Here is a 27,995-nt window from a genome sequence, read left to right on the forward strand (position 1 = left end):
TGCTGTGTAATCTGAGCTACCAGAAGCCAGATCTGCAGCATGGAAGTTACTGGGAACAAGCTTAAATGGCAGCTGCAATCTTAAACAAACAGAGGGAGTCTCTAGGGCTATTTACTCAGGTATGGTAAAGCTTTCTACAGATTAAATAGAGAGTTCTAGCTTGCACTAATGTGCCAAATCTATTGGCAATTAAATGCCAAAATGCCTTTCTGTCACCTTTAAAATCACCTTTTTTTCTGTTTTTGTTTTTTGTTGTTGTTCGCATTTTTATATAAAAGATTTTTTCTTATATTTTTATAACATTTTACTATAAAAAATAATTGTAAACCCAAATATATCAATTACAATTGCTTGGTGTTAGCACCTTATTCACTCATCTTCTGTATATTGTTGCCTTGGCACTTTTGGGAATGGGGTCAGAGTTCTAAATAACCCTTACATAAATGTTTATTTAGTATATATCCAAAGGCTTAAACTTCAGAAGTTTAGTGGCCTAAGGTTCTGATAGGCCAACCCCTAATACCCCTTTCATATCCCTGTTTCTTGGGGTTATATTTTCACAACGTACCTACTACTGTGAGCTGTATATTTCAGCATGTTGGTGTGGTGGTTTAGAATAAAAGTATTTTTAACTCCTTATGTGGCAATTTATTCACCAACATTCTCAGTGTAATCTGGTGCCTACCAGCTGGACATTGTACCTTGGAATGCAGCTAGACTTAAGTCGATTGAAAAGCCGTCCCCCTTTTACTAAGCACCTACTACCTTAAATCATATACCTCTGCATATTGGTATGGGCGTTAGAAGTAGTTAAAAATGCTACTGATACCTCCCATTCAGAGCTCCATCAATACTTCTAATGGGATTGTGTGCCTACCACTGCAGCTTTATACCTTGGCACGCGTTTGTAGCGGAGGCATAGAATTTAGGCTATTAATTGCAGGGATTCACCACACCTTTTCCCTAACAGCTGTGCTAACTTCACACAAATGCACCTACCACCAATATATACCTCAGCGCATCCTGAAATGGGGCCACGTAATATTAAAATAAACTAAACAATAAAAGCAAATAGTAAAAGTTGTGTTATATAGTCTGATCATTAGTGGATGTGCCCTGACGCAAGTGCGTTCTGCTGTATAACTGAATTATCACACAAGGCTTTTCACCCAGTGCCTATGTTCTCCCCATTCTGATTTTTGTAAAAAAAAATGCAAACATTTTTTGCCTTTTTAAAGACTCCATCAATTTTTTTAAAATAACAAACTAATTAAATTTCTAAACATATATATATATATAGATATTTATTTTGGAATATTGCAACATGTTTAGTCCCAAATTATCCTACATCATCACAAACAATGTCTATGAAACTGTTTACATGAAAAGTGCACAAAGTTTGAGTTGTAACTAGCTTCAGTAGATGATGGAAGTCAATGTCATCATTAGGCTGAGAGTCAGTACCTCAGACATGGTACCTGTCATTACACCGTCCTGGCGAGTGTCTTTTATCACCTTGTCGAGAGAAAACAATGCTTAGAAAATGGACTTTCTCCAAGCCCGAAGCTTCCCCAAGTCCTGGTTCGAGAAGAATGAATTCATGCTACAAAAAAAAAAGTGCAACCTTGTCCATGTGCATTTCTAGCCATAAACGTTGCCGGAGGATGAAGATTGTAGCAGAGCCTTCACTTTGGTATTAAATAACAATTTTTTTCTTTTTATTATAAAAAGATATTTAGAAATAAAGCTATATATATGTGTGTGTGTGTGTGTGTGTGTGATGGGACTGAAAAGGTTAAGTCCCCTTGTCCTTTGAAATATGTTTCACCCCCACTCATAAATAAATAATGTCTCTCCTGGTCTCTAGTCCATGCCAGGATCAATATCTCTTAACATCTTACTTATTTTATTACTGCTTTTGGTTTTCTTGGACTGATTGAAAGTTGTTCAGAGGAAATCTTTGGTTTTGCTTAAGTGTCCGTGACATTTAATCATGACTTTTCTTGCAGTTTAATTCCAGCCAGTCAATCAGTTAATCCACTTCAATTGATTCTGTGCTTTCTGTTATCGGCTTACATTCGTTGGGCATCCTCTGATGTCGACTCAGCTGGGTGGCCTGTGTGAAGCTCCTATCACACCTCTCGCACCTAGTGGAGACAACAGAGAAAATTAAGAACTTTAGTCTTCTCTTTAGGGTGACAGGGTTTTTCTTATCCTCTCTAATGTAAAGAGACATTTAAAAGGGCTTTAGATTTCACCATCCCAAAAGGCTTAATTGGTGGTTACTAGCAGAAGCTTGATGACTATGATAGGGCATGGCCTCGCTGATTCAGATCAGAGAAATCTGTCAATAGCAAGGGGGGTAGGTGATTTCTCAGGAGAGGCCTGTCTTGTCCCTGCTCAGATCATTGTCACATCAAATAAATAACCAACAAAAAGAGATTTTTAGGAGTGAGCCATCAAAGAAGTAGATGCTCTGCAGTCTGTTCTCTAACCTCGGCAAAGATGCTGATGACAAATACATTTTCACCTGCTACTTTCACACTCTGCGATTAAGAATTCAAAGTCCACACTAAACTATATATGTAATATATTCTGCAGGTATGAAATCTGATTCAAAAACAAAATACAATGATAAATAAGTGCGCCATTTATGTTTGATCTGCAGCATACATTCTGTAAATAAAATAAGAATTATTGTATTATCTATAATATTTATTTTAAAAAAAATGCTGCAAAAGCTAAAAGCTGCCTTTTTTCTAGGACTCATTAGAGCTCATTAACATAGCTCATTAACGTAGTAAGAACTGCAAGAGTGGGGCCCATAGTGCCCATGCACAGAGTTAGCCTGCCTGGGGACTGGCTGTGCCCTGCACCTTGCATCCAATGCAGTGTCAGTGGGCAAAACTCTGCACTATCTACAGGTACCCCCTAACTTGCACATCTGGATAACAGGCACGTTGGGGATGGAAGGATGGACTCCTTTGTGCCACCCCCCTCCTGCCCAAATGTAGGCCACACTGTATGCATGGGGCTGGCTATAGGTCTCTGCACTCCAAAGTGGAGAACAGAGAATTACAGAAATTAACTTGTGCAAAAAAAAAGTGGATTGTGACCATTTTTTAATTTAGCCTTCTTGCTTATTATCTTTGAAGGTGGAATTAATTTTTAATAGGTGAGTGTTGGGACATAATATATATCTGAAATACATTGAAATTTGGAGCTCTAAGAATTGAGCGGTAGCATGGTGCCCATATTCACCTGTTAATTACCAATCATTAGACAGCTTAAAGCTGACTACAATAAGCATCTCTGCTTGCTACAGAAAAGTAGCACAGGATTTGCTTTGGGAAATAATGAAACATGTTTAATCACCTACAATCCTGCCAGAGATTCAGCACAAGCAGGTCATAAAAACATGACTCTAGAAGCCATATCACAATTAATGGGGGGCGATGGTTTGCAGTGAAGGCAGAATTGATGGGTTTGAGATTTATATTGTACCACAGGGATAGAAGGTTGGAGGCACTTGTGGAAGAAGGGAGAAGGGTAATAGGGAAGAGGAGATATGAAATGTAGAAGGAACCAGGAAGTCACAGAAGTGTAATATATTGATGCAACCCCCTCCCCCCCAATATAAAAAATATTAGCAGCCTTTATGTTATACACATAAAATATAGTAAAAATAAACACAAACATGTGGGCTAAAAGGAATAATTGTTGTCTTTACACTGAATCTTTAGTGATGCACATAGCTCACCAATAAAACCATTGCGTAACATAATTACCGCAGATAGACATTATAAAGGTGCCTTAGCTCCTATTTAGTTTTATGTTCCCAACATTAAGCGGAACTATTATCGACATAGCCTCAGGACATATTTCTTAAAGCACCATATTATCCGATGAACTAATATGCTGAATAATATCCATTTAAAACAGCAGGCTAGATGGCAGGGGATCTCATATTGTCAGATGTATTGCTTTATTCTGAGCAATGATTAATTCTTTAATGGAACAACTTAACAGCCTGTAAAGATTTTTCAGTATTTCATGTTTATGTGGCGGTAGACAGTTATTTAGCAAAGTATACATTAAAATACATAATAAACAACACAAGTCTCATTTATGCATATCACTCAATACAGCAATAAGGTCTACTTATATAAATACATGGGCGACACTCAAAATAAATGACCCTGTCTGGAAGAATTTACAATCATAACAATGTGATGTAGGTGTCAGTAATGATGATTTGTTTATAAAGGGGACATGGTTTCTCATCTCAAACAAAAAAAAACTCATAGTGAATATAATAACAGCTGGAGTTTTCAGGGGGCAGTTTACAATTCAGAATTCTGAATCAGTGTCCAGTGCTGATAAACCTGACTAAATCTGTGATGCGGACAAGCTGTAATTATTGCTGATTTGGGCGCCCAATGGGCCGTGTGTGCAGAACAAGAGTGTTTTGGACTGCTGGACTCACGGAACATTGGAACCAGGTGGATCAATGACCGTCATTAATATGCGCACAGTGTCATCATCTATAAGCAGAGTTCTTTTCTCACCCTAAGGTGCAAGACATGGGAGAAGATAATTGCATTGTGAATCTGGCTGCGAGGGTTTACTCAGGGCCTTTTGCCTGTTGCTGGGAAAATGACCTTGCATATTGATGGATGTGCAATTCCGCTGGGGACAAACCAATCACACTGAGCCCTTCTAGTACATCAGTAGCAATGAAACAAGACCAAGTCTTCCAGCCCACGCCTTGCCTTGCACTGAAATATAATTCTCTAATTTGTATTTACCATTATCCTTTATGCTGCACTTCCAAAACACTGTTCATCACTGATATCAGTTCATGCCCCATTGCCATGCCCATACACTAAGGTCAGTTTCATTAGAACCTCTTGATCCTTCCTGTATTTTTTTTAGACTGTGTAAAGCAACAAGAATACCCATAACATTCCACAGATGGCACTATGACTTGAATCAACCCAGAGCCAAAACTCAGCACAGCAGCAGACCTCACCTCTGTTCCAATACAGCAGCCCTCATCTGCAAAGCCAATAAAAGTCAGCAATCCCCCAACTTTTTTGCACTTCCATTGTGTTTTGCCATGCATGAATAGCCACAGGACTCTGCACTATAAAATGCAGTGCAGAGATCTGTGGTATGGCCCTTGGATCCAATGCACAGGATACAAGAGAAGCGGGGGGCACCACATAGGCATCCCTTTAAGTACCCACCCCTACCTTGAGCATCATTTACATGTGCAGGCTAGGAAGCTTCAGGACTCCAGGAGGTACAGCCTGCATCAGGGGCCTGTTGTACCAATAAGTACAGGGCTTCTGCTTCCCTTGACACTGGATTTTTGATCTGGTGCTCACTGCAGAGAGCAGAAGATCCCTAGGTTACTTAGATAAGCACTAAGGGATGTTCTTGCACTTGTGCCCAGGGGCTGTAAAATAAATGACCTCTACTATTTTTGTCTTATTTACTTCCAGTTGACACATCTGTGTTATAATTCAGTCATCAATATCTGATTGTTCCATTTGTGTGTGAATGAATAAAGGGCATACCCAATAACGTATCTGCTCTAAATACTATATGGATACATGTAATGCATGAAGTTATGGATAGATTAGTGAATTGTACAAGGGAAGGATATAAAATGGGTTTTAAGCATCCCATTCTGTGCCTGTGTGCATATTCTATGGTTAATAATCCCAGTAGAAATACACTTCTTTTTAGTTCTAAAATGCCTTAAAATGTTTTATGGCTGCAGATATATAGGTCAGTAGAACAGGTTTCTTGCTCAGCAATACCTGACAGCTAATAGGCAGAGCAGGCAATCTGTCAATATCAGATCTAAGCACCTGGAATGAGACTTTGTACAAAGCCTTGCCTCTTTGCTGTTTGAACCTGGAAAAGGGATGCCGTACTATGGCATGATGATACTATTGCCAGGTGATACTATTGCCAGATGAAGGCCACAGGCAGAAAACTCCACTTTTAGAAGATTCAACAAAAGTCAAACTTTCCAAACTCGTTAAATCTTCTTTTCTTTCAGTTTTTCACTCTAAACCCCCTATGTTAATGCTTCTGCATAGCAACACATAACTTATTGCTCTTAATATACATTAAAAAGCTTCTCTGAACTCTGTTTCCGAACATGTATTTATTTATAGAGCCGTTAGGCCACATTGCCATATGATTATAAATAAGTTGTGATTCGTTGATTGTCTTTCTGGGAATATTCTTAGCAGCCTGTTCCACTGTTAAAAAACTGCACTGTGATCTTGACAAATGTAAAATGTCAGCTTTAATGTATCAGACCTATCAGCTCAATGAAAATAACTCAGAAGTATTGATTGCATAATGATTTTTGGTGTATTCATTAACGTCTATGGGCAGATCATCCCCTCTGAGCGCCTGAAGTGCTGATGACACATTAGTGTATTGCTGATTGTTTATTAGAAAACTGATTAGTTAGTGGATTGGAGTGCCAAAATATACTGCCTTTTATTGCATGACAACTTGGAACCAAAGTATTTAGTACTTTTTTTGGAACTTCAGTAATATTGGATAGGAAGGTGTGAAATTAAACTTGTGTTACAGTTTTATTGTATTACAACATTACTGGAACATTAGGAAATGACTAAACACAAACGCAATAACGAATAGCGACGTATGTGTGTCTGGGCTTAACTCATAGTCTTCCCTCTGTGGAAAATAGCACAAATACGTTTGCTTAAAATAAAACAAAGTTCTATCTGCCCATAGTTGCTGGTCAGCCATTTAAATCATGTTAAAGGGATATTCACCTTGGCTAAACTGCCTGTACATGAACCGTTTCTGTCAGTAAAAAGATTTTTGCAATTGGTTTTTACTTTTTTAAATCGAGTTTTCAAGATTTTTACCTTGTGAGCTGTGCTTGTCATCTTAAGTCCCCCACAGTCCCCCTACGGGTAGAACTACATGGCAGATTTTGTTTGATGTGGTCGCTTCAACAGATCTGTACAAGTCGGATGTAGATGCACATTTCTAAAAACAATGGGACTGATATTACAATCTAATGTGTAGATTACATGAAAGAATTGCCATCCGACACATGACTGTAGGAAGGGAACACTGCATGCTGCATTTTCATCTGACAATATAGAGTCTGATTGGCTGATTGGCTTGTTTTGATACATTGACTGTCGAATGTAGATGCATGGAAACCAGAGAGCGTCCAACTTTATCTCATCAGATTTTACTTTACAGCATGGAGGATCAGATTTTGAAGCTTCTCACAAATCTCATACTGCTCAATGTGGTTGTATGACAAGATCCTGTGGGTGAGATAAAGTCTGACCCAGAAAATCTGTCAAATAACTTCCATGAAGTTCTACCCTTAGCCAGGTGAGACCCACAAAAGCTAGCTGCATCAAAGCACCCTTTCCACATTTAAGAGGGGGAAAAAACAAAGCAAGATTATTTGCATGTCATTAATCAAATGTCTGAATCATGTCAGCCAATCAAATCAATGAGCAAATAAATCGAAAAAGAAGTAGCATACCCAGGGTATAGGCAGGGTCTGCTTGCACAGCCAAGGCAGTAAAAAGAACAGACAGTAAAGAGAAAATAAATATATTTTTGCAGATACAAACTTACTTATAAGATCATACCATTAGCCCCCTGATTAGACATCTATTATATGGTTACCCTATTTTCGCTGCATAATGTTTCTGAAACCGTTGGGCAGCAAAGAGCCACTTGTGCCATAAGATTTAATGGAGAGGGATTCCAGATAATGAATGCATTTCTTGTATATCTTGACTTTTATCTCTTGTCCTGCTTTTGACAGGGAAATTAGATCACGTGGCTTCTAAGAACATACATGTCTAAATAATAGGGGCATCAATTGTAGCTGCTTAAGCTGCAATTTAATTTTGACACTACCAAATGATAAGAACAATTAAAAAATCCTCATACACTGTCAAACATAAACACTATACATAAACACTACCTGCCTGTCCAAAATCTCATTATAAAACTAAGAGTATATGTAGGAAGTCGGTCTTTATGATCTATGCTGGTAAAAGAGCCTTTACCCCTACTCTTTTGGAAAGGCCTACCACTAGTGGAACATTGTTTGATGGGATTTGTTTCTATTTGTTGGTGTCCTAATTCATCCAACAGATGTTAATTTTGGTTGAGGCCAGGGCTCTTTGAGGGCCAATCAAGTTCTCCTGTTCAAATCTCAGCAAACTGTGTTTCGTACACAGAGGCATATTAGTGCTGACGCAGGACCTTCTATAAACTGTTGCCATTAAGTAGAAAGCACAGATTGTAATTGTATGATGCAGTGGCTCGGTCAGTGATGGGTGTATCATAAATAGCCAATTCTGAAATTTACAAGGGGTATCCGAATACTTTTGGCCATAGTGTACTTCATATATGCAAGCAATGGCAGGACCTCTAGGAAAATGGACTAATAAAGCTGGGGTGGTCCTGAAATGTGTAGCTCCTTACACATGCTGGGCCATATTAGGTTGATTCTATTAATGTGGCCCCCATCAATAGTCCTTTGTCATTCTTGTTTAATGTTTTTTTGTTACCCTGTCCAAAAGATGTGTTGCTGATTTTCATTTAGATATAGGTCGGAAAAGCTGTTGATTTACCCCCACACTTAGGTCTAGCTAGAAACTCAGTTTGGAGAGGCTAAGTGAGCAGCTAATATTGTCCTGTCTATGGCTAGATTCATTCCCATCCCCTTCCTCTTCTCCAGGCCCCTAAATATTCAGTTACACACTTATTATGGCAATATAATCCTACTAATCATGTATCCTATAATTAATACCATTGGATACATTTATATAAAAGTGTAAAGTGTTCTCTTTAACCAACATATTATGCAGCTATATGTACTAATATATCATACACTAATATATCACATTATATATATATAATTTTTTAGAAAGAGTTTTTAGAAAGAGAGGGACTTATGATACTGAAATACAATGTATAGTATAACTATTGCAATAAGTGAAGTGTAACAAGTAATCCTACACAATGGATCCTTTTGAAAGAATTGGGATTTAGCCTAATCCTTACACTAAAATAAATCCAAATCCTAAACACCCAATTAAACCCCTAAACGTAAGGACATTTTTTTTCAAATTCTGCAAATGTTTGGTGATCTTGCTCAATTATGAACTTGATTCAGACTTGGTACGTTATTCAACTTAACCCCCAAATTATGGATTTTGTGTATCCTTATTACAGTTTGTGCCTATGGGTGCCTGGAAAACAGGATGAAGTAACAAAAAACAAATATATAAACAGATATATATTACATACATACAGTATATATATATATATATATATATATATATATAGACTGGGGTTACAGAAAAGTAACATATTAACATTAAAATAAATCCATTTTTTATCTCTGACCTTGAAACCTCTTCAATTAATTACTAAAATCTATTTACAGAGCAGCCAGAGGAAATCAATTATATTTCAGCTTTGCTTTTCCCATTCCTCCTAACAACCATTTAATGGGGGCTATTTGTCAAAGGCTTCCATCTGCAAATATTAGACAAAATGAATGAGGAGCCAATGCCAGAATTACTAAGGAAAGTACAGTATCTAAGTGTTCTTTTTTTCTTACAAGACAAGTATTTTCTTTCTAATATGTTATTGCTCTTTCACTGAACAGTCTCAACCCGGCTTTGACAACAAAAGGTACATTTTAGCACATGTTTTAGCTAAAAAAGATGATCAGCAATTTTTCAGCAATTTTTTAATGTAGTAACTTGTTCAGAATGTATGCTAGTTCTAGAAACCCATAGTAAGCAATAAGCAGGTAGCGTTTAATCCCCAGCTGTTTGAAAGCAATAACCTGACTATTATGACTTACTAGACCTGCCATATACAGTGTGCCTGGTATCACATTACCCCCAAAGATCACCCTTACAATTATAAAAAAAAAAAAAGCATGGTAAGAATTATAATGTGGAATAAGAACACCCCTTTAAGATGAGTGATGTTTCTATTCCTGACAGAAATGTAGAGTTATCTATCACACACATTGAGGTCATAATTTACTAATCCCAAAGATCATGTAGATCAGATTTCGGAGTGCAGGGCAGTGCGTTACTCATGCCTCCCAACTGTCCCGATTTTCGTGGGACAGTCCCTCTTTTAACAGCTCAGTCTGCAGTCTTACTACAAACTTAATTAAAAAGTAGCTTTTGGCAGAGAGCCCAGAAATCTTAACAAGTGTCACCTGCACTTAGATGCATTGTTTCTCAGACTTAATTAAATAAGTGGGCTTTTGGCAGAGAGCCCAGAAAGTTAACAAGCACTGAGACACAATTGTAACTAATAAGCTAAACAGGTCTCTTGGGGAACTGAGACTTGCAGCTTAAAGGGCAATTTCACCTGCATTAAAGGAACAGTAACACCAAAAATAAAAGTTTTTTTAAATCAATTAAAATATAATGTACTGTTGCCCTGCACTGGTAAAAGTTGTGTTTTTGCTACAGTAACGCTAATATAGTTTATACAAATAAGCTGGTGTGTGGCCATGGGGGCAGCCATTCAAGCTGGAAAAATGGAGAAAAGGCACAGGTTACATAGCAGATAACAGTCAACCTCTCTAGAATACAATAGTGTTTTATCTGTTATCTGCTATGTGCCTGTGCCTTTTCTCCTTTGAATTGCTGCCCCCATGGCTACAGAGCAACTTTGTTTATATAAGTTTCTGGGGAAAACACTCCAGTTGTACCAGTGCAGGGCAGCAGTACATTATAGTCTAATTACTTTCATACACTTTCATTTTTTGGCATTATTGTTCCTTTAACAAAACTGTAATAACACAAAAAACAACCCCAAAACCCCCAGAAATGTGTTCAAACTTAAAATAACCTGCCAAATTTAGTAAAATGGGAGTGATATTTAGAAGGTATGGCCAAAAAAATGGGCGTGGTCAAAAAATTGCCATGGTGTTTTGTTCCCTCTTTCCATTTTTCAAATGTTGGGAGGTATGTGTTGCTGGATCAGTCAATGACCCAATACATGTGCCAGATGAGGTCAATTCTTTTTTCCTAGTTTTAAGTGTTAATACAGCTGCAAAAAATGTTAAAGCAGTTTTTCAGTTTTTCTAAACCCTCAAAATCAAAATGGATAGAAATATTATATTTTATATACTGAACCTATTGCACTAGCCTAAAGGTTCAGCAGCCTATAACTGTAATGATCCAGGGCTTTAAAGTTGTGCACAGAAGCTTCCCATCTTGGATTCTGTTAGGAGTGTCAGTGACACGCACATGCTCAGTGTGGTCTGGGCAGCTGTTGGAAAGCAATCTTAGGGTTTGCCTGTCATATAAGTTGATGCTAATTGGTTGAATATTACATTCGAATACAAATTGTACTTGTTTTTGAGCTGCCACGTAATGAGAATCTGATTGATCTGAAGTATTAATCAGCCTTATACTATGACATTTAGATTCTATATGTACAGTATATTGTGTGTCCCTTGCTAAGCTCAGGTAACTAAAAGCAGCACAGAGCATGTGTTGTTAATCAGCAGAAAATAAGATGATGGAGCTACCGGGGCATTTTCAGGGGCACATATCTTCCCTGCTAAACCACAAAACATAATGTACAGCAATTATAGCCTACTTTTTTATTAAGCTTTTTTCCTTTAAAAGGGGAGTGGTGCAGTCATAAAGGGGGAAGCTTAGAAGGGCTGGGCAGAGCACATTGATTCAGTATTTGCTGTAACGACAGCTGCACCTACAAAGTTAAAATCAGGGGGAAAGGGGGCATTATTCAATCTGCATAACAACAAAAATAATCAATGTGCTACTTAAACATTCTATTATATTCTGTTAAGGACAGAAAAATATTGAAAGCACTTTAAAAGGCAATAATTGTTAAGAAAACAAACTCTGTACTTGGGAAGCTCTATACCTTTTTATGCATTACTGCAGTAACTTGTACCTTAGGCACTTACTTAAATGGCTTTTCCCCTGTGTGCGTCCGGATGTGATTGTTTAATGTAGTTGCCCCAGCAAAGGCTCTGCCACAATAGCCACACTTGAAGGGTCTATCGCTGGAGTGAGTGACAACGTGATTCCTTAATTCGGAAGGCTGAGAGAAGGACTGAGAGCAATGTCCGCACTGGTAAGGCCTAAAATAGACAGAAACACAGTTGAAATGCCTTTCATAAAAACTGGGTTTTTTTTATTCTAATCTCTGAGAATTAAATGGGAATGCTTAAACAACCCCCTCCTCAAGAATCCAGAAAAAAACAGATTCTGTTTTCTAGGCTAAAAAACCTAAACTGTGCTGTTTTTCATGACCTTTTACCTGTTAGAGGCCATTGGTTGAGTAGCTCTGGTCCAAATGAGTGGTCAGTGCATGAATACATCTGGAACCAAGGTGACATAACCCTAAAATGTACAGCCCAAGTAAACTACTTTAGGTTTGATTAATGCTGTGACTGCAGCTATCTGCACTGCTGCATTGTCTACTGCAACTTTTGCTGCAGCTTACAGTGATGGCTCCTTTGTTGCCACATCCAGTACAAGGTGAAGAACACAGTGCAAGGGAGCCCTGCATTTAATACCTGCCTTGAGCCCCTTAAGAATGACATATGGGTAAGGGGTATCCAAGGGGATGCAAATTTGCAAAAAAGAACTGGTGAGCACAGAGGTGTTTAGTGCAAATTGTTTTGGAAACTACATCAGCAGTACAAATGATAGATATGATTTCTATTATAGGATGTATTTCTATTGCTGAGCAACAACATAAAAGCCTAATGCCAAGCATAGGCTATATAAGACTTTGTTTTTAAATTAGAGTCCATGAAAGGTACATAATATAGCGTATGTCTTGTGAGTTCATATCCATGGAAGACATGGTCTGTGCAGAAGTAAACATGTTGCTTACTCAAGCAGTTCCTACTAACCTAAATTTAAATATAATTTTGACTTGGTAAAGATCTGCAATGACATTTATAGAATAAAGTACAGGCTGTATTTTTATATCTACTCATGGGGTAGCTTAGCCTTATTTGATCAGCCAAAATTAATTTCTAATGAATGAAAGGTTTCATTAACATATATGACCACCAGTCATATGGCATTAGTCATTGTGACACTTGATAAATTATTATTTAAATGTACCCAACTTCTTTTTGTTCTTTAACCTGTAACTGCTATTGAACTGCTTGATTAATGTGGCAAGATGCTCCAGCAATTCACAAGAGATGGGTGAAACCTAAGTTTTGTCACATATTGACATTTTGTCAGAAACCTTGTCAGAACACAAGAGCAGATAGCCCACAATAAGATATTAAACCTACTGGGTGACAAACAACATTGCAAGCATTGTATAGCAGAGCAAACCAGCTCCAAACCGCCCCCACAGAGTATGCCTTGGCTAATATTTAATGCTCCATAAGCAGGTTTCCTACAAATTCACATCTTTTTCTTGAATGTAGATTTATTTTGATAAGAAATTACAACCTGCTGTACCAATTCAAAATGAACTATAAATGGACCCCACATGTTTCATTGAAGCAAACCAACATGTTTTAACTGCATGTCTTTAATTTAATTAGCAGAGATAAACTGATAAGGCAAGCAATATAGATGTGGACAACATCTCTGTTTAAGAGATATATTTTTATAGCACTTTGTGAAACTTTAGTTACCCTTTAACTGAGCTGAGCTAACAGTAGAAAAAAAGTAGACAATATGAACCTCATAAAAATACCGTCCATTTTTTAAATCTCTGCTTTTCATTATAGTCAAGCAACATGCACTGCTGCAATTATTATTATTTATTCCAAAATCCAGTCCAGCAGTCTTAACAAAATAAACAGAACAGGACTACTGAACATGTTGTGTTCTGAAAAATAAATATGAATAATACTAATTATAGTGCTTCCGGTATAATAATAATATGACATCATTATTCTAATATAGCTCAGCCCTTGAGCTTGTAGTCTGACCCCTCTGCTGTCACTATAAATCCCAGCTACACAGCTGGGCAACTGCTTTGTCCAAAACTACCTGCCATGTATCTGATATTGTATTTCCTACTGTAAATGATAAAGAATAACAGAAGTCATGTTGGAGTTCTGAGAATTTGATATGGTCACAGAACTCTAGTGACATCTAATATCTTTAATATTTACAGAAATACAGCTGTAACAACATATCCACAAGATTATACACCACTGCCTGCAGAGGAACTTGTTAGAATTATGCAAGTATTACAGCAATATAAGAAACAAGTAGAAAAATAAAGTATACATTTGACAGATTAGTTTGAATAAAAAATTATTCTTCAGTTGAGACGCTAAATAATTGGTGAAACACCTAGAAATTGCATATGTTATATTTACTTTTACACCAGTGCTGTCCAACTGGCGGCCTGTGGTCCCTGCCCCCCCTCATGTGGCCATAATCTGCCTGCCCTATGCTGCCTGTGCTTGCCATACTCTGCCTGCCCTACCCTGCCTGTGTGTGCCATACTCTGCCTGCCCTATGCTGCCTGTGTGTGCCATACTCTGCCTGCCCTACCCTACCTGTGTGTGCCATACTCTGCCTTCCCTGTGCTGCCTGTGTGTGCCATACTCTGCCTGCCCTACCCTGCCTGTGTGTGCCATACTCTGCCTTCCCTATCCTGCCTGTGTGTGCCATACTCTGCCTGCCTTATGCTGCCCGTGTGTGCCATACTCTGCCTGTCCTATGCTGCCCATATGTGCCATACTCTGCCTACCCTATGCTGCCTGTGTGTGCTATACTCTGCTTGCCCTATGCTGCCTGTGTGTGCCATACTCTGCCTGCCCTATGCTGCCTGTGTGTGCCATACTCTGCCTGCCCTATGCTGCCTGTGTGTGCCATACTCTGCCTGCCCTATGCTGCCTGTGTGTGCCATACTCTGCCTGCCCTATGCTGCCTGTGGAAGATGAATCTGGCGGGGGTTTGCTCTTGGAGTTTGTTAGTATTTAGAAATAGTCATTATATGGTCCCTGAGGTGTGTAATTGTGTGCTGGGGGTTGCTGTGCTATCCACAGGGGAGCCATATGGATTTAATGGTATGTCTTAATATGACATACTTTTTGATTCATGGGTTATATCAGTGCAGTGAGCAGCAACCATTTGCGTATGTGGGTATGGTCTTAAAAGCTCTTGTGATAACATGGGTGTTGTTTGAAGTGGGTGCAGTTGTTAAAAAGGATAGTGGTCAAAACTGGCTTCCATTATCAGCCCTCCACCATGTAGGCCAGAAAAATTTTGGCCCTCGTTACCACAGAAGTTGGACAGCACTGTTTTACACCATCATCAGGGCTGGAACTAGGGGTAGGAAGAAGAGGCACCTGCCTAGGGCACAATGATTGGGGGCCGCCAGGAAGCAACCTCTCCTGCCTACCCCTGGCCTGTGGTCCCTTCTCTTGCCCCCGCCAGTTGTAATAACGCAGTGGGGGCAATGACTTCCCCCCCCCCCACTCGATGCGCATGTGTGCACGCGCGAGGGGGCAGGGGAAAGGTGCAGAGCCAAGGTGGCCGACCGGGTTGCCTAGGGCCCTGACCATTATTGTGTATTAAAGCTACCTATCACAAGCTCTGATTGGTCGCCTGGCAGAACAGATGAAAAGACAAATTTGCCCAAGAATATACAGTAGAAAAGTTCTACTTATTTTTTACAAATATGGTGTTTAAACAATTCAATAGTATAGAATCTCAAGAATCAGTTCAAGTCCTTCAGTGGTATTGATTGTTACTCTCCATGAAAATGCTATCTCTGTAAATACAGAGGATGTGCGAACATGAGTCAATTTTATTAATAGGATTTTTCATCTCGGCATAAAAAGGTATTTCTGCAAAGTCTGCAGTTTAATTCTGAGTTGCCACTGCTTTCTCCTTTAATGTTTACTGAAGAAGAACAAAAAATGCTCCTAAAATATTTTCTCCTATATCACGTTACTCTCTGTGGAATCATTTTCCTTCACATCTGAGTAATGCAGCCGGCACATACAATTAGCTCCTAACAGAGGTTATTTTAATGTGCGCATAAATCTCCTATTGAAATACTGTCAAATCAATAAGCCTTTTTTGGTGTTATGGAACTGTTTTCTGAAGTAGAGAAACATTAGTCTTTTCAAGAAACATGAGGTGCTATAAGCGTCCAGCAATATTATACTACTGCTCTAACTTTATATGGTTTGGCAATACGATAAACTGGCATTTTTATAAATTAAGCTTGCTTTTAATTGTATTATGGTAACCAGGTACTCAGTGATTGGCTCTGTGCTGTATAACATTACATTTGGAGCTCAGTCAGGCTCATTCACTAACATTGGGCAAATTTGAACTTCTGCAGTAACCGATAGCAACCAGCGATTTGTTTTACTTTCCTTACCTGGAGATGACGAAAGCTAATTTTTTTTTTGGTTGCTATGAGTGACAAAGATATTTACAGGTATCAGTCTGAGATGCTGCCCTGCTTTTCTCTGCACAGAGGATCTCTGGTAATACCTTTTAACAGTTTTAAAACTAAATTTTGTGTTTAAAAGTTTTACTTAAAATGGACTCTAAGGGAGATGACTTTCCTGTATTTCCTAGCTTTCTGGATATTGAGTTCCCCGATAACAAACCCCATACCTATATTGGAATAACAATAAGGATTACAGATGTCTGCAGATATTACTGTTATTCACCAGTAAGAAGAACAAAAAAGTCATAACCAGAACAATTATAAGTAAACATTTTATCCTAAAAATAATAAAGTCTTTTGACCGCACAGTCCCAGAATATCTTGGGCCAGGGGTCATTTCAGTACAGAAGTGGAGATTGGCAGAACAGCATTTGAATGCCACAATTTAAAGAACCCTGTACTACCGGTAGGAAACTAGATACAGAATTAAAAAAGGAGAGCTATTAAGTGTGCAGTGTAGTGTGCAATCACTACTGCATGTAGTGCCCAATTACTGCTAAAATAAAGTCACTTTTTCAGTTTGAAATTGCTGCTTTGTGCTCTCTGATTACAATTCCTTTGTTCTATATGTGAACTTGTACTACACAGATAGCTTAATCAGCAGCCTTTAATTCCTTTATGAACTTAGGGCTGTGACTTGGATTCTGATTTGTTCCACAGTTTATAAGAACATGTAGATATACATGCTTATGGAATGTAAGATCTATCCCTATGCAATCCAAATGCTTCTGAAACAAGATTCAAAGAACTTTAAAAAAGTGATGGCTTCTTATTTGTGATCATTCTCTCACTCTGATCATATAATATCGTACACCTTAATACAAAACATTGCATTGTAATAAAATCAGGTAAATACAATAAAATAGATGTTATAGTCCAAATATAGCCCAAAAACCATAAAGGGCCCAGCCTGGGCATTTGTGGAGGCAATTGTCCCATCCCCAGCACTCTTATTGTTAACTATGAAATATTTTTGTTGATTTGAGCTGGCTTTTAAGAAAAAGCTAAGTAGACAGAATTTTCATGTTAAATTAATCTGATTTTTTTGCTGTTGCCAACCAGGAGTACTGTCAAATAAACAAGCTTTGATGCATAAATAATAGCTCTATTATATGTACTGTGCCACTGGCCAAAGTGCCAGAAATACTAATTCACTTGTTCAGCTAAATTTCATCTTCAGTTCACGGCCATAAAATTCTGTATTGACAAACGTTCAAACCAACTTTGACTCTAAGGTATCTGGTCAACATTTTTCTTCTGTATGGATATTAGTTTATTGAATAAATGGCATCTGTTTTCCTCCACATCACTGCTAGAGCAGGTATATCTTTTTGACAGCTCTACACGATTTATAGCTTTGCATGCTCTGAAGAAAAATAGTGCTAAGCAAAAAATTCCAATTCATTGCCTCTTAGTACTTAATTAAGTTCATACACATTGCACGTCGGAGGTGAACCCTGAAATGACTGTGACACAAAAACAGAGATATTTTAGCTCCTAGAGACATAAAGTCTTTTTTCTATAAAATGCAAAAATACAGTTTAATATCAGAGCACTGCCATGGTTTGAGTTGTAATTAACAAGAATTTGTTTTATGATGCACTGTAGTTATTGCTTTTGACATATTATTAACAGGCTATGATTCCTATCACTTGGTGTTATACACCCATATGTATTTTGTCCAGGGGCAGCAACCCATAGCAGCCAATAAGATGTTTGCTTTAAAACAGGTGACCAATAAATGCTATTTTTCCTGAATGGTTGATATAGGTGATTAGACCTGTAACCAATTTTGGACCTCATATTGTCAGCTGGCATCAGGCATCAGCTGACCAAACACATGTTAATATTAACTGCTGACTTATTAGTGATCCTTGTATAAGGCTAAAACAACATCCTTTCCAAACAATATCTGGATGGGAATTGGTCAGATATCTATCAGGCAGCTTTAAAAATCCCACCAGGCAAAGACTGCATATGACAGTGGGTGCATTATTGATATAAATGTGATTTGCCTCACTGCATGGGTGGTTTTATGCAGCTTATGGAACTCCGAGGTAACTTCTAATATCCTGATATGTTACAACGGGGGGTTGTACACAAGTTTCAGTAAGCTATGGGATAACAATTACATCACTATGCACCAATTATAACTAATGACATAACAAAGCACCATTTATAAAAATATCATATCCAGGATATTCATGGCTTTTGTATATTATAAGGATATAATTAACTTGATATTTACGGATCTTGTATTATAAAGCAATAAAGCATATCTTGTGCTTGAACGAAGGACTTACTTCTAGTACAATCGCACTTCTACTTAACAGTATTGTGTAGTTTACTGCCCAACCTATTCTAACAGTTAGTGATTATTTTTTTACCTGTCTGGGTTCTGGGTGCACACATGCATCTGTAGAAGAATTCGTTGGGTAAAAGTCTTAAAACATTGTCCACATTTCCACAGATGCCAGTCACTGAATTCTGAATTTAGCTGGCTTGTTGAGGTAGGGCTGGCAAGCACTCTCTGGTTTTTTACATTGATCTGGTTATATCCTGTGTCCAGAGGCCCAGATTTCTCCAGTAAAGAGTAATTTCTATTGCAGGGAGTCTGTGGGAAAACTAGGGACCTTTGTAATGAGCTGCTCAACTTGCCATTTTTGTTGAAAGATTGTAATGTGTCTTGCCGTGACATTGCTTCAATTACTGGTGATGGAACATTCACTGCAAAAAAAAAAAAAACAGAGATTGTAATCACAAATATTTTATGCAAACAAGAAATGTTTCTTTCTCACAGGCAATGCAGGCTGTTAATAATAAGGGTGCAGGCCCGGACCAGCTATTGGTTCCTCTTAACATTACTAAAGTTTAGACGTGAGGTATAGGGGCAAAACCCCACAGGGCTGCAGCAGAAGGGTTCAACAGTCTGATTGGTAGAATAAATAACATACTTATACCAAAAATAAATGGAGAAACACCTTGTTACAAAACCTTTTATGCAAAATCTACTTCTGCTGTACATGATTTCAAAATATTTTATATACACATTCATACAGTCATGTTAGCCCTGGAGCAGCAGGGTCGGAGGAGGGGCCGCATGACCCTACACAGCATCACAAGCGGGAGTTATGGTAGTTTTAAAACAAAGGGGGAGTGCTAAATTTGGGGCGGAGAAAGGTATATAGGAGTTGTAGTGAGGGCTGGCTATCCACCATTTTGTGTGGAAGCAGCAGAGAAAAGGTCCCCACCTCCCTTAGCTGGGGGTTGGTTCTCTCTTGTTTTAATTTTTTTTTTCTAGTTGTCACACACGTGGCCTTGGAGGGTTGAGGGGTTCATGGGTTTAGTTAGCTAGTGGGGGAAAAGATTTGGGTGAGATTAGGTAAAGGGGAGCATATGATCAGCCTCCTGGTAGTTGTCACAGCTTTGGCGGGTCCTTGTCAGTCTGCTGGGGGGGGGGGGGGAGAAGCTTGTTCTGGTATGCCAGATCAGATATAGTGGATGGTTTAACCCCTAAGGTGGGTGACCATTGGTGGAAGGAATACAAATGGTGCACTATAAAGAGCTGGGTGGGGATTAACATGGCTAAGTAGAAAAGGGGACCGGATAGTTCCCGGATTGGCGGCGGGTATCCTCTGAGCTAGGGATTGGGTGGCTGGAGGATAGCACGGCTCAGGTTGGTTGTGGAAGGGCAGAATGGCAAGGGGCTCGGGGTCAGTGTTTTGGGCATAGTAATGTTTTTTGAACTTATGGTTATATATTGATGTATTGTTATGATTATACATGTTTACCATTTTGTATTGTATTTAATTATTTTGCACTGTTTGTATTATTAAATAAAGTTGTGGCCATTATCATTTCCAACAATGATATCGTCACGCAGTTTTTATTGGTGAGTGAGGTGTGAGCGAGTGTAGGGTGATGCGTGGGTCATGTCCCTAGCATCTCTTGCAGTACAATCTCTTTAAGGGAAATCATAGAAATGAGTTAAAGCATGCTGTGTCTCTTACAGTTTTCATCCTGAGCAATGCATTGCAACGGAATGCCAAAGAATGATGTGTAGCTGTCATTGTACCACACCAGCAGTTCTGTGCCTCTGGGGATGTCAATACAAGCTCTATAAAATATATTAGATCTGGAAAAGAGAAAAGGAAGACATTTGTAAAAATGTTTTACATTTAAATAAAGAATAAAACTGCAAAAAACACAAAGGACTTCTGTATATGTGTTGTGCTGTCACTTTTGCAACAGGCAAATTCAGGGTGTGTATAGTGCGCTGGGCTATGAGCAACCCTGGGAATTAGGAGCTGTTAACCTTGGTACAGGAAGGTGTAACTATATGAATACTGCTTCTTACTTAGTGCATCAGAGATTTCTGGCAGAAAGAACAAACCTGGCTTGTGCCAGCATTGGATTTTTTATCTGGCATGAGGTCCCTCGGAATAAGCACTAAAGGGCACACTTTCTTTAATTGCTTAGTTCTATTTTAAAGTTAATGCAAATATACTTATATATCCTCTTTTTAAATCAAGTGGCTTGTGAAAGAGAAAAACTACAGATAATTATGTCCCTCGACTCAACTGGTTTATTGCATAAAGATTTGCTTCTACGATACTACAGGATAGCAGATACAAATGTAAATGTTAGACCTTTACTTTCAACTTTCCATAAAGAATTGGCTGGAAGAGGGCAATTTGTTCATCGGAGAACGCTGTAGACATAGGGGAATCCTTCAACACATTTTTCACTGCAGTGAGATATGCACTTGTCAACATATTTTGTCACCGCAAAGTGGCTCTTGGCAACGGGATCATAAAGATCAATAAAAAAGTGCAGATTCTCAATATTTTACTTGCAGCTGCAAAAGTTCCATTTATCTTGTTTTTCTCCCTGTTTACAGCAATATTATCTCGCATGGGCACTGCTTGCTAAGCAGAATGTTTTTCTTTGGCTTTCTATGAATACATGACAAAAACTCCCATCTTTCTCAGTTTCATTCTTCCCTTTTTACCTTCACTAATAGATTTGTTTCAAATTGACTCAGCTACATTGACTTTAAGTCCATGACATTTGCACAGAGAAATAAGAATAGCATCAAAAAAATGACAAAAAAAAATCAAATCTACTTTGTAATTTGCCATTGCAAACATTTCATCTTTCACTTTGGCTCTACCTAACATAAACAAAGCAATGTAGCAATGAATGTATTAAAGACCAAAATGACAAAGTTTGCTGCTGAAAGAGCAGAACTGTTTTCAAGCAATGGGTGGTCTCCAAGGGTTGGTGTAGACCAAAAAATAGTGTAAGCATACACCATTTCTTCCAAGAGTAAAACGCGTCCAAAACTCGCACAACGCTCTGCATGCTGAAGTACATCAAAGGGATTTTTCTCTTTTCGGATAATATTTCCCTTGCTGACATGTATTTAGTATTGTGGTTGGATGACTCATAAAGATAGCTTCATGGCGTCCCAACGCTGTTGAAGCAGAACACATGCCAATGGACATTATTGTCAGCCTCAAAATAAAAACAAAACGTTCAACTGAGGGTCAATCAATCACACAGCTCTTTGAAGAAAATTCCATTTAGATATTAGAAATCATAACACAGTGAATTCAAACCAGCTGACATTTTCTGAAAAGGACGTGTATGGACAATACAAAAATAGGCCAATACGTAAATATCCACTTCTCTTTTTCCATTTCACTGAGTCATTGCTAATTTACCGCAATGTATTTCCCTTTTTATGATCTAAAATACACCGCATGGTAGCTTGCTAGCTATATTTCAGAAATGTCAGAAACCTACATGGAAAGGTACATGATATGGGAAGTGCAGCAGAGGGTTGTCGAGCGCTGTTGCTGTTCTAAAAAAAATAAAATGATTTTCTTTCAAATAAAAATAATGTCATCTCAATTCTCCTTTGGATTACGGGCTGCTTACACACAGCTTGATGCAATGCATAAAGAAATGAATGATCTAGGAGACCAAGGTGCCTTAATTCAAAGCATTAGAGCATTTACTTTTGCCATCAACAAACCTGATTATGACTGGGTTAAAAATAGAATTAAATATCTAAAAATATGGAAATCAAATATATGCCAGGACCTAATCAGATATACAGAAAGAACAGAAAGTTTAGAACTGAATTAAAGGTAGCAAAGTCACACACCATTTCCTGGTGTTTTTATAATGCTGACATGTATTGATTTAAAGATATTATACATCATTCACATGTACCAGTGGTGCTTACAATCTAAGATCTGTATAACATTCATAGCAATTTTATCTGGAGCAAATTAACCTTCCTGTATGTTTTTTGGAGTGTGGGAGGTGCTACCCACTGAGTCAATATGCTAAGCACCATATGCCTTTTACTTGATAATAAAATATTTAGTGTTTTGAATGTCTTTGATGTAGAAAGATGCAATTATAATCATTGTTCTTTTCTATTCTAAAATATTCCATCCTCTTGTGTCTTTGAATATAGATTGTAAGCTCTACGGGGCAGGGACCTCCATCCTCTTGTGTCTTCGACTCTTAACTTATTGCAACTGTATTTATCTTGTATTTATCTGTATTTATTGTTATACTTTGTATTTATCTATTATCTTAATAATCCCCTGTTTGTATTAATGTATTTTACTGTACAGCTCTGCGTACATAAGTAGTGCTTTATAAATAAAGATATACATTCATACATATTAAGGCTGAGGGCATAGAGAGTGTTGGCTCTGCTGCTCTCAGCCTGCATTTTTTTTTAGATTAAGAGAAGCAGATCCGCTCCCTTCCCCACCTCAGTTGCTCTGCACTTAAAGGAGAAGAAAAGCCTAAGTCACTTGGGGGTGCCAAAATGTTAGGCAACCCCAAGTGACTTAAATCGCTTACCTTGTACCCCAGGCTGGTGCCCCTGTTAGGAGAGAACAGCACCAGCCCAGGGTAGCTGCGAGCGCTTCTTTCTTCCTGTTTCGTGCACTTGCGCATGTGCGGTAGAGTGAAAGGCTGAACAATAAAGTCGACTTTTCACTCTACTGTGCATGCACCGGCCCTGGGATTTTGCCGGCAAAAGAAAGAGGAAGAAGGAAGCGCTACAGGTACCCTTGGCTGGTGCTGTTTTCTCCTAACAGGGGCACAAGCCCGGGGTAAAAGGTAAGCGATTTAAGTCACTTGGGGGTGCCTAACATTTTGGCACCTCCAAGTGACTTAGCCTTTCCTTCTCTTTTAAGGGCAATGACACGGAGCTACTTAGTAGCAGCTATTTGTCACAGCTACTAAACGCCAGAAAATACCCTGCCAAAAACAATACTGAGAATTGCCTCTGCTAAAACACATGTAGAGACAATTATCAGCATTGTCTATTTTTGTAGCCATGATAAGTAGCTGCTACTAGTAGCTTCATGTGTCTTCACTCTTAAAGTACAGCTTCTGCCGCTTGCAGGCACACACAGTGGAGTAGAGGTCAGCCCAAAACCAACCTCTCTCTGCTGTGTGCGCCTACAAGTGAGCAGAAGCTGTACCTTTAAATGCAGAGCAACTGAGTTGGTGAAGGGAGTGTATCCACTTCTTAACCTAAAAAAAAACCACACAGGCTAAGAGCAGCAGAGCCAATGCTCTGTGTGCTCTCAGCCTAAGGATGTAATGTATTAAAAATGCTGCTATCTTATCTCAGCAAGTTTTCATCTTTTTCTCATATTGGGCCAGATACAGTTTGATTATCTTCTAATTCAATTTCCATAGAACCACATACAATTTAGAAAGAAAAATATATCTCATTGTTAATCACATGAAAACTTTATTGAAGTATATGGGAAAAACTGAAATAAGATGAAAGTTTTCTCCTTAAACTTATTCTCACCCATACATTTTCATATAATAAACCAAATGGCTCCTGAAAGCATGATATATAGGCCAAATACAGTGGTCGTAAGTGAAGGTCATCCCAAAGGGCATTTTATATCTGGAGAAAATGTCTGCTGGCTTTTCTAAACAATCATCCTACTGTAAATGTGCAATCTGGGGTTAACAAATTTTTGCGGTTTTAGATAAATGGATGCCTGATACAGTTATAACCTTGTAATGAGCTAAGGGGTGCCCAGATTAAAAGTTGGGCCTTATAGGAAAGCTTGAGCCAAAAATGTCCAAAGACCACTCACTTTGAGCACCCTATATAAGAGCTGTAGTGCAGGGTTTTGTCCTTATTATGCAAAGACCACTCAGGGCAATAATGACTACAATGATTATACAAAGGACATGCAACAGTAAACTTGCTTAGAACCTCCAAGAGAGATACCATAAAGGAATCCTCTGTAATAATGACTATTCAGTAATAAAATATCAACATATTATGCCCAACAAAAACAAAGTGTAGGTTTATTAAACTGACACATCTGAAATTACCTTTAATTTATAAAAAGTTTCAATGCAATTTTTTGGAACATGCATGTCGATTTAACAAACCCATTACCTGTACTGAACTACTGTCAAATTCTGTTCCCCGCAGTGTCTAGCGCATCGGACATACCTCATCCAGCTTGACTTACTAGGCTCTCCTCCATCAATAAAATGCTGTAGAGTCCCATCTTGGTCATATATCTAGAGAAAAGGTTGCAAGGTCAATTAGTTAGAAAAAAAGCATCAGCCATCATTTTTACTGTGTTACTGGTGTCTCAATATATCTTTTGTTGGAATTTACTACTCTGTGGTTTGTCACTAGTTTATGGAAGAATCTAGAGGCTTGGATGACATGCAAGAGAAACATTTACTGTTGTACTATAAATGTGTTGTTTTATGAATTCTACAATTTATATTAAACATATTAACACATTCAGAGACAATTAACCTATTAACATGGTGTAAAGGGTAATTCAACTCTGCTTGGCAATGCAATATTTTCCCAGCGATTCTGATTATTTGTGCAATTATTACTATAATTATCCTTTATTTATATAGCGTAACCAGTTTTATAGAGATGCAGTGAAATTGTTCATCATTACTATTAGTCCTGACCCCAGTAGAGAATACATGTAGATGATGCCCTGGTTGGAATTAATCAGATCCCATGTCTGATAAGTCCAGCTAGCAGGGCTGTCGGTCAAAAAGCCACAGATTGCCACTTATGCCATTGCTTTAAAGGTTAGTATGTAATATTATTACTAAGCTCTGTTATAACATTGTCTGCTTTGGATTTGGCATTGTATTGTATTTGCCATATAGCACAGTTAAACTGGCCAAATGCCAGCTTGCCCACTCAAGTTGGAATCCTATTGGCCCATGTATAAACCTTTCTAACTGATATCGAAATGAGTCCTGATGAGGTATCAGGGAAGGGAGGAAAATCCAAGACCAAACCAGGCAACCTTGCCAAATGAGCAGATCTTTACTTATATGATCAACTTTTTTTTTTAATTAAGAAAGAGCTATCAATCTGTCAGTCCTTTCTATGTCCGGGCCGGAAATTTTGTATTGTATGATTTTATGAGCAACTTTAAACAATAACTGGGCAGCTACATTTCTGTTCAAAATACAATAATCTTATTTGGGCAATGCATTTGATTTTGATCATGGTACAAGATCACTAAGAAGTTAAACATCATTCTGCCCTAAGGGTTGTTAGGGGAAAGACACATGGAGCTACTTAGTAGCAGCTACTTGTCATGGCTACTAAACACCAGAAAATACCCTGCCACAGACAATACTGAGAATTGCCCCTGCTAAACCACACGTAGAGACAATTATCAGTAAATGAACAGCACTGCCTATTTCTGTAGCCACAACAAGCAGCTGCTACTAGTAGCTCCTTGTGTCTTTACCCTTAGAGATCAGGAGATCTTAGGCTTTTAGGTATGGTCTGGCTTTAGGTATGTCAGACTCTTTTGTACCTTGTAGTGTTTTTTTACTCTTCCCTGGGTGCCTTATATAGATTTAGGGGGGCATTTACTAATGCTATTAATTTTTTGCTCAAAAATATGATTTTGTCATGAAAAAAAACAATTTATGATTTTTTTCTAATCGTAACCAATCGTACATTGATAAATGGACCCCTAGATGTAATGTGCATCACATTGTTGGCAAGCCCCTGAGGTTGTCGATGTCATTTCTGATTTCCGCAACAAGTAGTACTGACCACACAGTCTTCCATTACTTTAAAAACCTTCACTTCCTACTAGATATGCATCTGTACCACTTTTATAATTCAAAAAGGAACTTGTTTTTTTATAGTTGTTTACAAGCATTTAATGTATTACACCTGTTCCACACTTTGAGCAATTATACTAAAATAAGCTTCTGATCGGGCTTTTAGGCTTTTCTTTTATGTGCAATGTGCAATTCAGGTGCCAAGTTGTCACAGTTATTAGACACAAAGCAGAGTTTTTCCCTAGAATTCCAGCACACTTGCAGGCACTTTCGGGTGCTTTTGTTCTGCTTTATTAAACTCACATCCCAACCAACAATTTCAAACACAACCCAGGAAAAGGTGATGTACCAGCCGTGCTAGCCAGTCAAAATGATTACAGGGTAACCCTTTTGAAATAAAAAATAACAAAAGTGGTATCAAGGTGATACCTTTATTGGCTAACTAAGATAACCATAGCAAGCTTTCAGAACATTCTAGTTCCTTTATTGGTAATCAGCTTGCTATGATTATCTTAGTTAGCCAATAAAGGTATCACCTTTATACCACTTTTGTTATTTTTTATTTCAAAAGGGTTACCCTGTAAACACAACCCACAAATTCAGGCTTACTAACTATATTCATATAACAACCTAATATTAAAAGGTAGAAATGTACAGTAATCCAAAACAAGTATCAAATTGCTCATTAGGCCCACACATACTGCTTATTATTCAGTTTAAATAGAAATGACCTAATTGTATGAAATAATTTGTGGTGTGAAGCCAGCTTAAAGGAAAAAACTTGCAGGAATGCTTATGCTTCACTTTATTTTTATAAAAATGTTCAGCAAACATGTTTACAAAGGTTATGTTGCACAGGCAGTCTTATTTTATTTCCTGTTTCTGTATATTTGTAGAGGTGGAAGCCATAATTATTTCTTTAAGGTAATCCCAATCAAAAACGCAACACTTTTCATTGGTCATATTTTTTAAGTAAGTGGTATAATGCTTACTGCGATTTATGGAAAAATAATTCTCTAATATTATAGTATGATTGCCGAAACGTTGTTTGAAACATGAATTATGCGTTGACTACACGACTGATCAGGAATCATACCAAATGCACTTGCTTTGGTGGAACTTGTAGGGCATGCTGCGCTTTGCACCTTGTGCTAGACTAAAATTCTAGTGGAAGGAGCAAATCACAGTGTACATAGATGCAGTGGGCTCCTGTACATAAGGTGCTTTTAAAAGGCCTTAATTACAGGGCTCCCCTTCTCCTAATAATCTCTGGCACTCCTGCCTTGACATATAGGTTACAAGGTGTGCCAGAAATGCTTACCTGCCACCAATATCTATAAAACACGGGCAAG

The 27,995-nt window shown here is 38.2% G+C and overlaps 1 protein-coding gene across 2 annotated transcripts in view; it reads right to left on the reverse strand.

The window, feature by feature from the left end:
• Nucleotides 1-1,301: 1,301 nt before the first annotated feature.
• Nucleotides 1,302-27,995, reverse strand: part of prdm6 (PR domain 6) — an 80,067-nt gene continuing 53,373 nt past the window's right edge. The window contains exons 4-9 of one of the 2 annotated variants that reach the window (XR_004220413.1): nucleotides 24,974-25,101; nucleotides 20,520-20,644; nucleotides 18,897-19,236; nucleotides 12,014-12,190; nucleotides 6,924-7,047; nucleotides 2,064-2,147 (exon numbers count right to left, since the gene is read on the reverse strand). Coding sequence is in view for 1 of the 2 variants with exons in the window: in XM_002931726.5 (XP_002931772.5) it covers nucleotides 2,033-2,147; nucleotides 12,014-12,190; nucleotides 18,897-19,236; nucleotides 20,520-20,644; nucleotides 24,974-25,101 (885 nt within the window). In the remaining variant the exon portion in view is untranslated. Of the gene's footprint in view, nucleotides 2,148-6,923; nucleotides 7,048-12,013; nucleotides 12,191-18,896; nucleotides 19,237-20,519; nucleotides 20,645-24,973; nucleotides 25,102-27,995 lie in introns of both variants that reach the window. The other variant, XM_002931726.5, reaches the window with a different exon arrangement.

This window comes from Xenopus tropicalis, chromosome 1 (assembly GCF_000004195.4).
Source record: "Xenopus tropicalis strain Nigerian chromosome 1, UCB_Xtro_10.0, whole genome shotgun sequence".
In the NCBI taxonomy this organism is placed as follows: Eukaryota; Metazoa; Chordata; class Amphibia; order Anura; family Pipidae; genus Xenopus; species Xenopus tropicalis.